This window comes from Daktulosphaira vitifoliae, unplaced genomic scaffold, assembly GCF_025091365.1.
Source record: "Daktulosphaira vitifoliae isolate Bord-2020 unplaced genomic scaffold, ASM2509136v1 Scaffold_1, whole genome shotgun sequence".
Lineage (NCBI taxonomy): Eukaryota > Metazoa > Arthropoda > Insecta > Hemiptera > Phylloxeridae > Daktulosphaira > Daktulosphaira vitifoliae.
Window position 1 is genome coordinate 6,730,025 of NW_026099572.1, and position 14,740 is coordinate 6,744,764.

At 39.5% G+C, this 14,740-nt stretch overlaps 2 protein-coding genes across 2 annotated transcripts in view; one reads left to right on the forward strand and one right to left on the reverse strand.

Annotated features, from left to right (window-relative positions):
- Positions 1-13,070, reverse strand: part of LOC126895208 (uncharacterized) — a 99,084-nt gene extending 86,014 nt beyond the window's left edge. Inside the window, exon 1 of the mRNA XM_050666862.1 lies at positions 12,287-13,070. Coding sequence (XP_050522819.1) covers positions 12,287-12,950 — 664 coding nt within the window. The 5' untranslated portion in view covers positions 12,951-13,070. The remainder of the gene's footprint in view (positions 1-12,286) is intronic.
- LOC126910446 (lysine-specific histone demethylase 1A-like) overlaps positions 1-14,740 on the forward strand; it is a 357,992-nt gene that overhangs the window by 190,928 nt on the left and 152,324 nt on the right. The window lies entirely within an intron of this gene.

Consider the following 14,740-nt stretch of genomic DNA (forward strand, 5'->3'; position numbering starts at 1 on the left):
AATAATAATAATAATAATAACACACATAATAAATAATAATAATATGCATCATTGTTGTATGCGTGTAGTGTAACAACGTGATTTTCTGTATTACGCATACGTTATCGTGTTATTATTATTATAATCAATCAATTTGGTAGACGACGGCCATGTTATTTTTTTATTGAATAAAAATAGTGACGATAGCGTTCTTCCCATGGTCACGTACCGGCGACTCTGCTACTCCAAGTGTTACACATATTATGATATTTAATAACGACCGTGGCGTTGGAATTTTCGACAAAAAATAAAAAGGGTTATGTCGGAAAAACCGCACGGACGTCGCTATGAATATTTATGGACCGGCGTGGCCTTTGATGCGGCGCGCGCGGCTACTACCGTTTTTTAACGGCGGAAGTGCTCGTGCGGGGGAGGAAAAGCGTGGCAGCAATACGCTTAATTGCTATGGCAGCAGCAAACGGCAATCTGTTCTCCAAAGACAAATGCGGCGTGTCACGAGGACCCTCTGCAAACAAACACATATGCACAGGGCCCGTTATTACAGCGAGTGCTCCGAGCAGGTTTAAACAAATTAAAGGTTCGTCGGGGCAAATCCGCAGTCGATTAAAAAAGTAAAACGCTAACGACGAACGGTTTCCCAAAAACAAGTGGACACTGAATTGAACGCCTTTCGCGAACACAACTCTATCCAATGCGATTTCAAAGAATTATTGCTGTTCGGCTCGCAAATTCTTCAACGTAATCAAATTTTGATTTCGGAGAAAAGTTCATAGCCCAACCCGACTCGACTCGGAGGGGGTCATAAGTCGAACACTAGCCTTTAATTAAACAATAACATTACCCAGCTAGAAACGTTATACTGCGAGAAATATTTTATCAGTCGCTAATGAACCGACGGGCTACAAGTTATTTTAATTACCTTGAAACTTAATGTCAACAGAATAATAATTTTGAATATATAAACAACGGAAAGCTGTTTTTTAATGAAACATGTGACGTTATATTATATCAACAGAGAGATTATTGAATTAGTTTGTTTGCTCATTAGCTACTAACTTTTGTAAACGCTCGGATTCCTTTGTACGTTTATTAAAAATACTTTTCGGAACAAACGAATGTAAAATACCAAATAATAACGTAATAAATAGCAGTAAACAACGTTGTGCTCCAGGGTCGTTATCGGAAAACGCTGACTTATATTAAAAGATCAAAAGCACGGGATAAGTGATGCCGAAAGAAAAAGTTGAATTTAATTAAATTTCAAAAGAAAATAAACTGTACAGGAAATCGTCCGTTCCGGGCAGAAGAAAATTATGAATTCCGAACAAATGTAGAAATTAAATAACACTTAATAACAGGGGGTGCGGGGCCCCCGGCTAGGACCCTATACTGTTAATCCAAAGTCAAGTGCGACCCTCGACGTCACAAACAAACGTCGGCCGAGGACCGCACAATATTGTACCGACCTACGCGATTATCTTTTTTTTAATACTACCCTTTTCATCATAAGCGAACGTGCGTGCGACTGAATAAATAACCAGAAATTAAAATTAACCTGCCCACATAATGATACGGTTCGGACGGTTAAAATGGTACTGTTAAATGCCAACGAACACCACAACTCGGTCTTTTGTTTTAGGTTTTTCAATTACTCTGGACGAAATGCCCACAAAACGGGCGCATTTTTACTCTTCGCATAGCCCTCTCGGTCGATAGTTTTTGCGTTAATTAATAAAATCACATCTTTCGTGCTCGTTATCTGCTTATCTCGGGTTTTAATTATATGCACTGCACATTACCGTCGCTTTTGTTCGTCATTCCACACACGGGGCACATATGCGAATAGTTTGTCTGATCGAGCTGAACGGATTCAATTTGTTTTAGCCGCGATCGTCAAAGATTTCGAGCGTATTATTAAATGCATTATTCACTGTGATTAATTGCGCAAATATAATATTTAATTACACATAACGGTAAACGCAATATCCGACGATTATTGTTAACGCGATTGGAAATTATTTTTCTGCCACGGCACAATTGACAGCGATCCTTACTCTCGAATTTTACAATAATTAATACCTATGACCTCTTCCCGGAGATTGTGTTGCACGACTGCACCTAACCGGACTCTGATCGCGGACGTGCAAATAGAACCGCATGCCGCACATGATTTCGTTGCCAGCGCATCTTAGATATTAAAAAGAAAACCCGCACACAGTAATTACTGTCGTTAATATTAATTGTAATCATTTAATATCGATGTCGACCGCCGCATGATAAAAAACGCGCGGCAACAAACGGCTTATTTCCATAGAGACGCGTATTTTTTACAAGTGTAACAAGAACGGAATCGTTTAGGGCTGTTGTTGTTCGATTATAATATATGCGGGCAGCAGCAGTGTCACAGCGTAAGCCTTTTCTCAGTAGAAAATATCGAATATTTAAAATTGTTTTTTTTTTTTTTAACAAGTCTTCTCTTTTGATGTAGAATTTATAATAAAAAAAAAACCCAAGTCGAACTGCCCGTCAGAGTTTTCCACTTGCATTTTCGGCCACTCCGAACGCTAGTTTGAAATTTACATACCTAAAACAAACAGATCGAACCGATATTAGTTTCATCGCACTGTTCACATGGTGTTTTTTATAAACCGTGTAGACACGCGGTCAGGTAGTTTTAACGACTGCCCGTCCAGAATTGTCAATTATTATTACTAAATAATAACACAGCGTATGATAATAAGCATCGTATCTCATGCAACTGAGATGATTTATAGCTCAGAGTATAATCATACGAGAGTGGAAAATTACATTCATGACTTCCGCCGTCTCGGCGACTCGCGTGTGTTGTTCTTGTCACGGCACATTAACGAGAGAAACAGCGAGTGCTTTGAATCAAAACGGTCCATTCAAATGCCTCGTAACGACCACTTGAGTAACAACCGATTTTTCCATTAAAAGCCATAAGACCGTACAAAGAGTTCCAGTAAAAAAATAATAATAACCGACCGAACGTTAAAACGACAAACAGGTGGTCGAGGTGGGGAAACGCGTTGGTATATTTATGTAAAAAATGTCGGTGAATCAAACCCAATCGGTCCAGGGGAAATTCGAAACGGTGTTGGCGTTACAAGAACGGCCAGCTCCGGTTAAGCTCTCTTGCGGTTGACGTTCTCAGCACAACAAACACCGTCGGACTCTTGAAATCGCCTTGTAATACCACCCGGATTACATAATATTACACACATAAATTAACTCATTTGTGTGAGGTCTTAGAAAACGACAATCGGGTGTCGGGCCGCCGTCGAGCACACAACGGCAGTGGTATTGAATAAACATTTTTTTATTACACTTGTTTATCTGTCGACAAACTTTATTGTGTGTACGACGGCCAGTGTTCGTTATCGGACAGAAGAGGAAAAATTGTCCGGCAAACGGTACGAGGGACACCTACGTGGTCGTGAAACGAAAATATCGAAATTGACCGCGTGCTCTCAGAAGCGTTTACGGGACAACGCCGACAAAGTGCTGTTCTCACGCCGATATTCTTTTTTCCTCAAACACTTTGGGTCGTCGATAAATTACCGTCACGTATAACGGAGGCGGTCTATTCCGACCTACGGCAACACTTTTTCCCGGTCCTCCTATTATTCCTTGCCAAACGTGTACACGGCGTGGGATTCGACTACCGCTCGTCCAACTTCACCGCTCGTCCACCCGTTTCAACTCCACCACCGTATCCCGCTGACCCGCTCGGCGTTGGCCGCACGGCCGGACGACGGTGTTTGTCCCGCAGCCCGTTAACCCTGTTCACAATGAAACGAGCTCTCAAACGTTACACCACAACGGTCATTGTACGACATGCACAGTTATAAGCTGCTACCGCTGTGGACGTCCCGGCCCTAGGCCTCGCGGTGGCCAGTTAAAGGCTACTGTACGCAGATAAATCACCGCCGCTCCTAGACGATAACGCGACCCCGGAGACAACGGTACCCGCACACTTGCGGCCGGTTTACAGTTATGATGCGCCCCGGTCCCGGATTTCAACTGTCCGGCAGACCTTTTTGTCCAGAAGACAACGGAGACACCGTTAGGTCAACACCCTTTTTTTGCCAGTTCTATCCCTTTGCGAGTTATTCGCGCGATCTGCCAACCTCAAAACGGACCGGTACGCGCACGTTAATCGGATTTGTGACGCCAACGCGGCCGCCACACAAGTCGACAACCGGACACCGGATACACTTAGCGTTGACATTTTTTTAGAAATAATTCCACCGGTGCGATATTTCAAACACCTCGGAGAACATAATCCGATCTCGGCGTTCTCTTTTTATCATCTCGCAGACATCCAGCGTTATCGATGACACACATGGCATCTCACACAAAGTAAAAAACGTACTGCTGCAGCTCAAAAGCCGTCGTTAAAGCGGTGTTGGAAACGGATCGGGTTAATAAGCAGTTCCGATATGGGGTTGTAAAAACACCCACTCGAACATCTCGAGGTGATTGAAGAGGATTCGTTTACATTAAAAACAGACGACGCCTCCGATCCCTTAGCCAGGTGGTTGTTACGTGTGAAACGAGATAAGCAGTTCACACTAAATATAATGCGGCATTTCATTACAGCCTTTGCGAGTAACATAACACACTGTTGAAACGTTCTTTGTACGCGTTTCTCTTTTTCGAATAGTATGTATTACTGATCTCATTAAATCCCACTCGGTATGAACACGTGCCCTTTACTATATACTTTATTTCGCTTTTAGGAATTTCACACTTATTAAATCTCACAAAAATATTACAATGATTACACAAAAAGCAGCAGAAACAACGTCGGGCAAGGTACGCGTTCACATTCCCAAACGATTCGACGAACAATATAAATAAATATTTTAATTTTGGAATTCCTGAATAAATCATTTTCTCGGGCAAACTGCAAACAAGTTAATAATAAAACACTGTCGGGGATTCAAATCGGATTGAAGGCGTTACAGAAAATAAAGTACTCGAAACACAAAAGTTATATGCAAGTACACACACACACACATTGCAATTGATCGTTTTAAAACGTAGGAAACGACACTGTAAGACCAATGGTATCGACTTTTTTTTATACAGTATTGTTAACAAGAAAAAGATTTTAAATCTTCTGCCCGAGACATCTCTATCGGCATAGAGATTTATTTTTTTAAATGTCCACCGTGACTTGCACGTGTGTACAAACAAAAACGCCTACGTATCGCAACAACGTGTAATGCACTGCGAGTGAATTTCATTTTATAAAAAATTCTAATATTACGACGACGACGACGACGACGATTTCGTAAGACAAAACCACCACATTGCGGATCCACGACGTCCGCATCAATACGTCGACTGGGTTCAATACTCTTCGGCGTTTTTATAGGAATTATCTCATTATTATTTATTTGACCGCTATCATTGCACACAATACAACTCGGTGGTATTGTTTTCAACACTCGTGGCTTATGACGATCTCTCGCCGAGAGACAATATCGACACCTCTATCGGAAACATAGTTAATGACAATCGAGATACACCTGCTAATATTTATAACGAACAATTTTCATTCTTCATTGTTTCGCGTGTCGTCAACAGTCGTAAAACGGTACATACACATTTTGTCTTATATAAAACAATAGTAATAAATAAGAACGACGGTCGCAGCAGACCCGTTATGAAATATTCTAGAAAAAAATAGTTTATCCGCCGTTTTATAACGCATCGTCAGGTATCCAGTACTCAAACATTATTATTTTTTATATTTTAATGATGTATAAAAATAATAACAACTAATAAAAAAAAAACATCTATACCGCCCTGCGCGCACATCTTTATTGTAGCGAAATTTTGCGGGTAATTTTATAGGGTTATTTTTCTTTGAATTATTTTTTATGCTCTCACGATATTACGAGAGACAACAATAAAAGCACAACAGTATTGCGAGGGTAACGACGAAATCGTACGACGTCTCGCGTGTAACAACAAACATCGTAAATTCGGAGATGACCACCACCGGGGCGGTTGTAAAAAAAAAAAAATATATATATATATATATCTCTGGGGAATCAATTGCCGGCAATGTCTGCCGTTTCGCGGTGCACGAGAAGGCAAACTGATACTCAACACTATCTCGGGGACCCAGTTGATTTTATATTGGCGATTTCGCGTACAGATAAACGCGTTCTTTTACTGCCGAAAACACACACCGACAAGGACGCGGCGGATCAGTTTTTTATGCGTTTTGTACATAAATAAGTACGATTATAATTTATAGACCAGTCGGTCGTTACGTCCGCACGGTTGCCGGCCAATCGTCAAAGAGTGTACCTGAAACAAGGTCAAATGGTCAGAGTAATAAAACAAACACACGACTGTGTAACATCCCGAAACCCTTTTTCCGTGGAAAAACCCCACTCGATGTTTTACAACGGTATTCGTGTATTTTAATTGCTTTTCGGGAAACAAACAGACGGACAGAGACTTACGAACGTTGTTGTGCACTCGAAACGGTTACAAGTTTACTGTACTACTCGTGTCGACCGCTGGTGTCCAGGATGACTCTCGACGGACGGGGTGTGTTCCTCACCGAACCCAATAACCGCCAACGATTGTCGATATCGATGGCGAGTACGAGCTGACGTCTAAACAATACTATTTGCTTTGAACACACACACACACTCCACTCGACGGGCGAGTACTGCGATAATGAAACTTATGTAAACGGCCGACGTCNCAGCGATAATGAAACTTAAGTAAACGGCCGACGTCCGTTTATCTGTCGCCGGCGTTTTTGTCACACGGCCCAGCCCATGTTTGTATTTCCAACGGGCCGCCATCACACCCCACACGATAACTGTTTAGTGTACGACAACTATAAGTGTACGACATTCTGTAGACAAGGTGTCGTTGCATCGTTAGTTTTCTTAACGAATCATTTTCGCTAAAAACCGTGTCCACCGCACATAAAAGAATGGCACTGAAACACGACCCGTTCTAATAATCGGTTTGGTTTATTTGTAGACACCGGTCGAGTGTATAAACGCGTTAAAGGCGCATCCGACATTTTAACGCGGCGCACACATTTGTGTTGTCATCACATTAAACGGTAACGTTTGTTTTGGAATAGTGAAATACTATTCGTACGAGTTACGACAAACAGAGTACGGTGACATCACCAGTGTGTAGACACGTCAATAACAAATCCGAAAATTAATCGCCGGTTTTTTTCAAAAAATTTAATTGAAATACGATATAAGGCGTTTTTCGACGGACAAACGATTATTTATACGTATCCATAAAGACACTTAATATTTTATTAAGTCTCTCTTCCGGTTCGAGAAATAACGTACTGTAGGAGTTTATGAATTTTAATAGCGTCACAGACAATTGTCGTGTTTTTGACCCAATCAAATTTTGTTTATTTGCACATGGTTAATTACATTTTGCTTTGCGGTCGTTATCCCTAAAAACCACCGACAGTGTGTCTCGCATATTTAAAATTCGTTGGCAAGTCGTACGTCGACAACGCACCTTTTTCAATTCGCATGATTCTGCGGAGGCGTCCCGCGCGTCGAGTCGTTGATTGTCGCGCGATAGTGACGCGGGACAACATTATTTAACTATGCAGGTTACGGCAGAGCGAGCGGCGTGTGCGTGTCAAATTACACGTTTAAAAGTTTGGCCGGACAACAGCGCGTTTACAGGACGGTACTATAGCGGTTGTCCCGGCGAAAATTACCGGTGCTCTAACGCGGTGATGGCGGCAGAGGAGGCGGCAAACGAAGAGAACAGTCCGTCGCCGTTTTATACGCGTCTTGCAATTAATACATTGCGACTGTCCGCCCAGCGCTTCTCGCGCGTTTCAATAAAAATGGTGTATAAATATATATTTTTTTATTGGTAGTGTTTTATTTTTTTTACGCTACAAGCGCAACGACATTGTACAGATGGACATAAAAAACTCTGGCCGTATAGACAGAGCGGATTGAAAACGGTTGTAATTCGGACACTTCAAATGAACTGGTGGTAATAATGGCGAATAAGTAATGGACTTCAATTAGGACGGCGACGTTGCTGCGGTAAGTGTTATATATTATGGTAATCGTTTTGCGTCGAGCCAACACGTTACACGACAGTCTGTCGGTGGAGAAAAATGTGTACTTGTATTAAAAACAATAACGCGAACCGATCGTAAAGTATAAGTGGTTAAACTTAGTGACACGCGCGGCAAGGAGGTGAACGATCACGTTAATACTTTGAGTAATTCAAATACAAGTTTTTCAGAAATATTTCAAACGACAATCGGGACAGTTATTAAAATGTATTACGCGTGATAAGTACATGTGGATAAAGTCTGTTTGAAGAAATTACACACTCGACGCGTTAATACTAACAAGCTGACGTTTAAACACTGCGTTTTAATTAAGACATTCGTATCGACTTTAGACATTAATACCGTTTGATTTTTGTGCAGTTACCACTCGACTCGTGTCTTGTCCGGTAAATCTTCTTAAAAAAAAAAAAAGATTTCACGCTTTGTAAGCATTCTAAAACAACAGTACAAATATGCTTTGGCTCGTCGTCGGCGAGCTCAGTTAATTAAGACGGATTTAACCAAAAGTGAACCTGTTTTTCGTGTCAACTCTGCGGCGGCGGTCGTGGCTAACAATGACTCACACGTAGTTTTTTACAAAAGCTTTACACGCGAAAACCATTATGAGCGGACAATAGTACCGAGTAGGCGAAACTCGGGTTGCGAAATAGCCGAGACAATTGTACGAGGTGGTAACAGATAAGCGAACAATAATGTTGTTGGCACTAAAGTGCGGCTGACATCATACTCTCTCTCGGCGCGTAGGACCGATCGGTCGTGTGTGTACATCCGTTGGGCGATAATTATTATTCTCCTATACGATCATCACAGATAGGAACGCGCGGTGTCCACATTTATCTGATGGCAATAATTCCCAACGTCGGCCGTCGTGCACAATGTGCCGGCGGTGTGTGAGTGACGCGTTGCGTGCCACCGCGACAGTGGAGCGACTTCATTACACTCGCGACGTGTACCGACGGCCGGGGCGGAGAGGGCCGCGCGAATAATCGCCAAGTTTATCTAAACGGAAAAAAACAATAATCCCGCGCGTATTGGCCGGTGGACGCGGGTCGGGGTGGACCGCATGCTGTCCCAGAAAAACAACACCTTCACTACGCGGCGGCGGCGGCGGCGGCCTCGAACAGGCGGTGCACAAGTCGTTGCGACGGCCGAGACGCCGTTGCCAAAGTCTCTCGCACCACACACTGCAATGACATGTTACTCGGAATTATGTTTTTCGTGTGCACGTGAATGTGTTTTACACACAAACATGTTACAATATATATCTATATTTATTTTACAAACGTCGCATAATCGTTGTTATTATAACTATTATTTGTGTGTGTGTGTTTTTTTTTATATATATTTTTCATGATACGCACCGATCGCCCAGCGTTACCCGTTGTTTTATAATGTCGCCGACCGCATAATTTATACGGCAAAAGGAACCCGAGAGCGAACGACAGTTGGAACATTACATGGACAGACAACGAAAAAATGTTTACTGCCCGCTGTGTTCACGAACCGTCTCCTCCTGTCCGTATATTATCGTACGGCTGCCTAACACGGACGACAGCGTCCAAGACCGAATCTCACGGATTGTCCGTTTTTTGCGGTTCGCGTGTGGCGTTTGTCTGGGGCCACCTAGAGACGTGCGCTTGTTTTGGTTCGGCTACTGCTGTTGCCACTTCACCAGCGCTGGTCATTCGATAATCGCACGCATATACTACAGTCATTGAAAACCGAATTTTCCTAAAACCGACAACTGCCCCCCCCTCCCCAGAATGACATTACTAGATAACGACGAATAAACAAATGTATGAGCTAAACAAGATTTCATTGATATTGTTTTTACAAAAGGCGGTCACGACGTCAAATCTTACACGGATTTAGGGTAATTAGAATCGCACGGGCGGGTACGCGTATTGTATTTTTGAGATATTATTATTATCTTTCGAGTGTATACATGTTTTTAATGTAATCGCGGTCGGATTCCGGAAAACATTCCCGCAATAAAAAATATCGCATAGTTAAAAGCGGAAGACAAGCGCAAAAAAACGTCGGACGCACTTTCCTCGGCCTATCGCGAACGGCCAGTCACATTTTACAAGTCGAAACCATTCACGTGTAACTTTCCGCATGGAAAATGTCTAACAACAGAAGGCGGGTCTCTTTGGCTGTGCGCACTCCGCTTTTTTGCCCCGTTATTATTATTATTTTGTACTACTTTGGAGTTTTTTTANACGCACTCCGCTTTTTTGCCCCGTTATTATTATTATTATTTTTTTGTACTACTTTGGAGTTTTTTTATGCAACTCGCATTCCTCGTACAAAACGATCTGCCACGTGTATTCCTTTGAACCCGACGGTTGTGCGATGACGCACAACAAGAACCGAACGCCAGCGAAATCACAACGATTGCCCCGAGAAAGCCAACACCGCGTTGTCGTTTTCGCTGTTCATCGAGTGTGCACTTGAATGCTAAGCGACGTCCAGCGGCTGTCGCATCGCAGATCAAAGAGCACGTCCCGCGAAATATCACGCGTATTAATATGTCGAGGGCGACGGCACAGACGAATTCCGGCCGTCGGACAGCCCGCGGCGACAATTGCTTTAGGAGAACGTTACACGAGTCAAACCGTGCGCTCTGGCAAGAGACAATCGTACCGGATGAATTCGCCATTGAACCGTCGCCGTCTCCATAACACGTGTTTGTCCGGTAAAACGCCAATAGAAATAAAAAGTCGTCCATGCACAGCAAACCTGCAGTTGTTTATAATGCGCGCGTACGCGTACACATCAAACGGGAGCGTTGTGTTGCAACATCACATTGAATGTAAATTTGTTAGAGCGGAATAGAACCGACCGCTCAATGTTTGAATAGAAGACAAAATTATTGTCCCGTCGTGTGTGCGCATTCCCGTTCTACTGCATAGCGAGTCCTGCACACTGAAATCGGTTTTCAAGTAATATTTACATGTCGAGCTGTTCCCGAGAAAAATAGCCGACGCGACGAGACGGCCGTTAATTGTCGCAATTGAATACTAACGCGCTCCGTACACTTGCCCGCAACTCGCCGGAGTGCAATCAAACGGATAATCTTATTTTACAGCTGACCACGGAGTATTACTTTGCAGGGTCGGGTCAACTTTAAGGGGGGAGGGAGGGAAGGGTGAGTTTAAAACAACAACTAGTGCGACGCAAATAATTTTTGATTTTAACGATGCGCCATTTCCAAACGCTAAAAAAATGTTTTTCTCAATACCTCGAAACAATATGCCCAATCTCGTTTGTATGTACTAAGTTATAATACCTATTTGTGTGCGATTAGAAATAAATTGTTTTAATATTCATACGACTATAATTCAATATAATAAATCAAATAGTGTTAGACGAAAAAATTTATTTTAAACAATCGTTATTTAGACAAATCCAACTTGTATCAATATTTATTTATAACCTTAGAACATAATGATAAATTAAAGCCAAGTTTAGTAGCTTGATCACTCACAAAATAAATACAATACTAGTAAAAAAACTAGTTTTTTTTTTTTATTATTAGTTGGTCCTTGAATTATCAGCTATAAATAACTTATTGGAATAATCTCTCACAAATTATAGGAGTATCAATTTTATTTCTTCAAATGACAATGTACTTAATTAACTAGCTTATTTAATAGACAATGACGCGACTAGGAAATTTATAACAACTTTTAGACCAGTAGTTCAGAGGTCATTATCGATTTAAAGTTATATCTGGTAGTGATGACTGGATATCATCGATCGTTTGCCGGTTGTAGTCTTCCTTTTGCACAGGTATAAAAATGATAATAACATCCGAAGCATTCGCCCAAAAGTTGTTATCGACCAGTCTAAAATTTACTATTAACACTACGAACGCAAAATAATTTTTTGCAAATCAATTTTATTTAAAAGCAATAACAACAACAGTTTTGAATAAACATATCCTTTCGATATAAAAACAAAATTTAACTATTGTTTCAATTAAGTTTAAGAAATAAAATAAAATAAAAACAACAAAATGATTCATCCCTGATGAGATGGAATCTGTCCATTTTTATTCTGTTTCTGAGACTTCTTCAATTTCGTATTCCATTTTCACAAGTTCAACGATCTCTTCTAGTTTATTAATAACTTCAATATAATCTTGAGGTATGGAATAAAATTCACTGTTAGGTTGAGGAAATTGAGGGAATACCTGTTTTAAAAAAGGCTCAGGTATATTTATGGTATGTAAATTTTTTGAATTTGAAAATAAATAGTTTAACACATTAGGCTTAAATATATTGTAAGTATCTAGAAAGTGAAAAACAAATTTTTGAATCATCGTATTCATATCATAATACAACTTATTTTTATCTTCGGGTTTAATTAAATTTTCTAATATTTCAACTGTATTTAATTTACTATTGTCTTTGTCTAATTTTAACCGTTTTAATACTTTCAGTAGCATTTTTAAAGGTACTCCAGTTTTTTCTAATACCCAAGAAGGTGTTTGCCCAAGTTTAATTGCTTTGTGGCTATAAAGAGTCAGTAAAAACACATATCTGTTTATTCTATCGCACATTAATTCCATACATTTCCAATAGGCACTGCTTATTAAAGTTTTTGATTCACCTTCGATTGCTTCTCGAACATATTGGCTGAATGTAATACAATTATTACCAGTCTCCACAGGACTATATTTTATGTATTCCCATTGTGAATAAAGTTTCAATTTTTCCAAATCTTCTTTAAGAGGAGTACTGTAAGTTGTTTTTACAAAGCTTATAGTACTTATTGTAATAGTAATCACTAAAATAGCAAAATGCATCATCTTAATTTGAAATGTTTTAGTAACTAAAATCTTTTAAACTATTCGTCAAATTCTTTTAAAACATTATTTAAATCGAGTCATTACTTTTAGGAAAACATTTAAAAACAGTTACATTATATTTTTTTATTTCTAGCTTATTGTACTTGTTTATTACAAATAACAAGACCATAAATATTCAGCATAAACTTAAATATTGCTGACAAGGTAATTCTAAAAATACAAAAATATAAGACAAATTTGTTTTAATTTTAATTGAACTTTAAGAAAAGCAACATTTAATTCTTCTTTAATAATAGTCATATTCAATATTTCCCTGATTTGTGATATTCACTGTTATTTCTTAATCAAATAATGACGTAAAATAAATTTAAGACAAAATTCCCAGTACAAAAAAATTCATTATGGTTCTAAATAATTCTTGAAATAGTTAAAAATATAAAAATTTATTACACATAAAAATATTATAACGTATGATTTATGAAAACTTATTTTAAATGTCAAATATTTAAAAAAAATTCTATTTTAATACAACTTTATGTTATGCAAATAAAAAAATTAATTTCTAACGGGCAATATTTTTTTATTTTAATTACTCATACATATATTTATAACATTCACAATTAATTCAGCTGGGAATAGATCTAACTGACAATTCTTATAATATAATTTTTATTTCGCTGTACATTTTTTTTTTTTTTACAATATTTGTATTCATAGACTAAAAAATAAAAATGCACTTTTTTTTTTTAACTTTTAAATGGTGTTGCGTACGAGGCAGCTAGACCGTAGGACGGCTAGTTGTGCACCGCACTAGAACGCCGATTTACCTTAAGCCTGTTTAATAAAACGTTAATAATGATGAGAGTGGGTCTATACATCCAACAAGTAAACGAGAGTCGACAATAATTAAATAACAAATAATCACATATATTAGAAATTGCTCAGAGAGTATCTTAAATTTAAGGGGTAACGGGGGCCCTTAAATACTAGTGGCCGGCGAAGCGGCGTAAAACAAAATAATTAATCTCAATTAGAACAAACAATAATTAACATAAAAAATAATATAAAACTCAGATGAAAAGATAACGTTGCTGACGATGATGAGTGGACTGTATGAGATCTTGTGGTAATGGTGTCGAACATCTGAGTATGAAGAGTCAGAGTGTAGATCCAGGCAGGTAATGGCAGATGAGCACAGAGAATACGGCAATGATAATGTTTAGTGATGGTCAGGGCCAAATAATAATAAACAAAAAATAAGAAAACTATGGCGTACAACGGCCGAACAATTTACTATTCAGGCGAAGGCGCTTGCAACAGAAAAAAAACGACACGTAAAAACAAATCGACAGTCAGTCACTTATGACAATGAACTGTACACGGATGACAATCGACGCGGAGGTCATCGATTTGACGTGATGGTTGGGCAAGGGGGTGAGTAAAGCAAGATGCTGGTGATCAGCTGTCCCANGGGGTGAGTAAAGCAAGATGCTGGTGATCAGCTGTCCCACGAAATAATATAATCAATGATCTTTGTAACAACTGATCAACTAGATCCTTCTAAAGGTGTTCCGTACCATAAAAATGGGTTTTCAGAGCGTTTCTTTTACTGGGCTAATTATGAGACGAAACTTATTGAGTTACAAGCAATATAATAGATATACATTTGTATGCAGCGTGGGTAACTCAATACGTCTTAACATTGTTGTTGACTTATTAAACATTTTTATAAGGAATGTTAAAATATGGTTATTTCAAAAATTAATATATATATATATATATATATATTC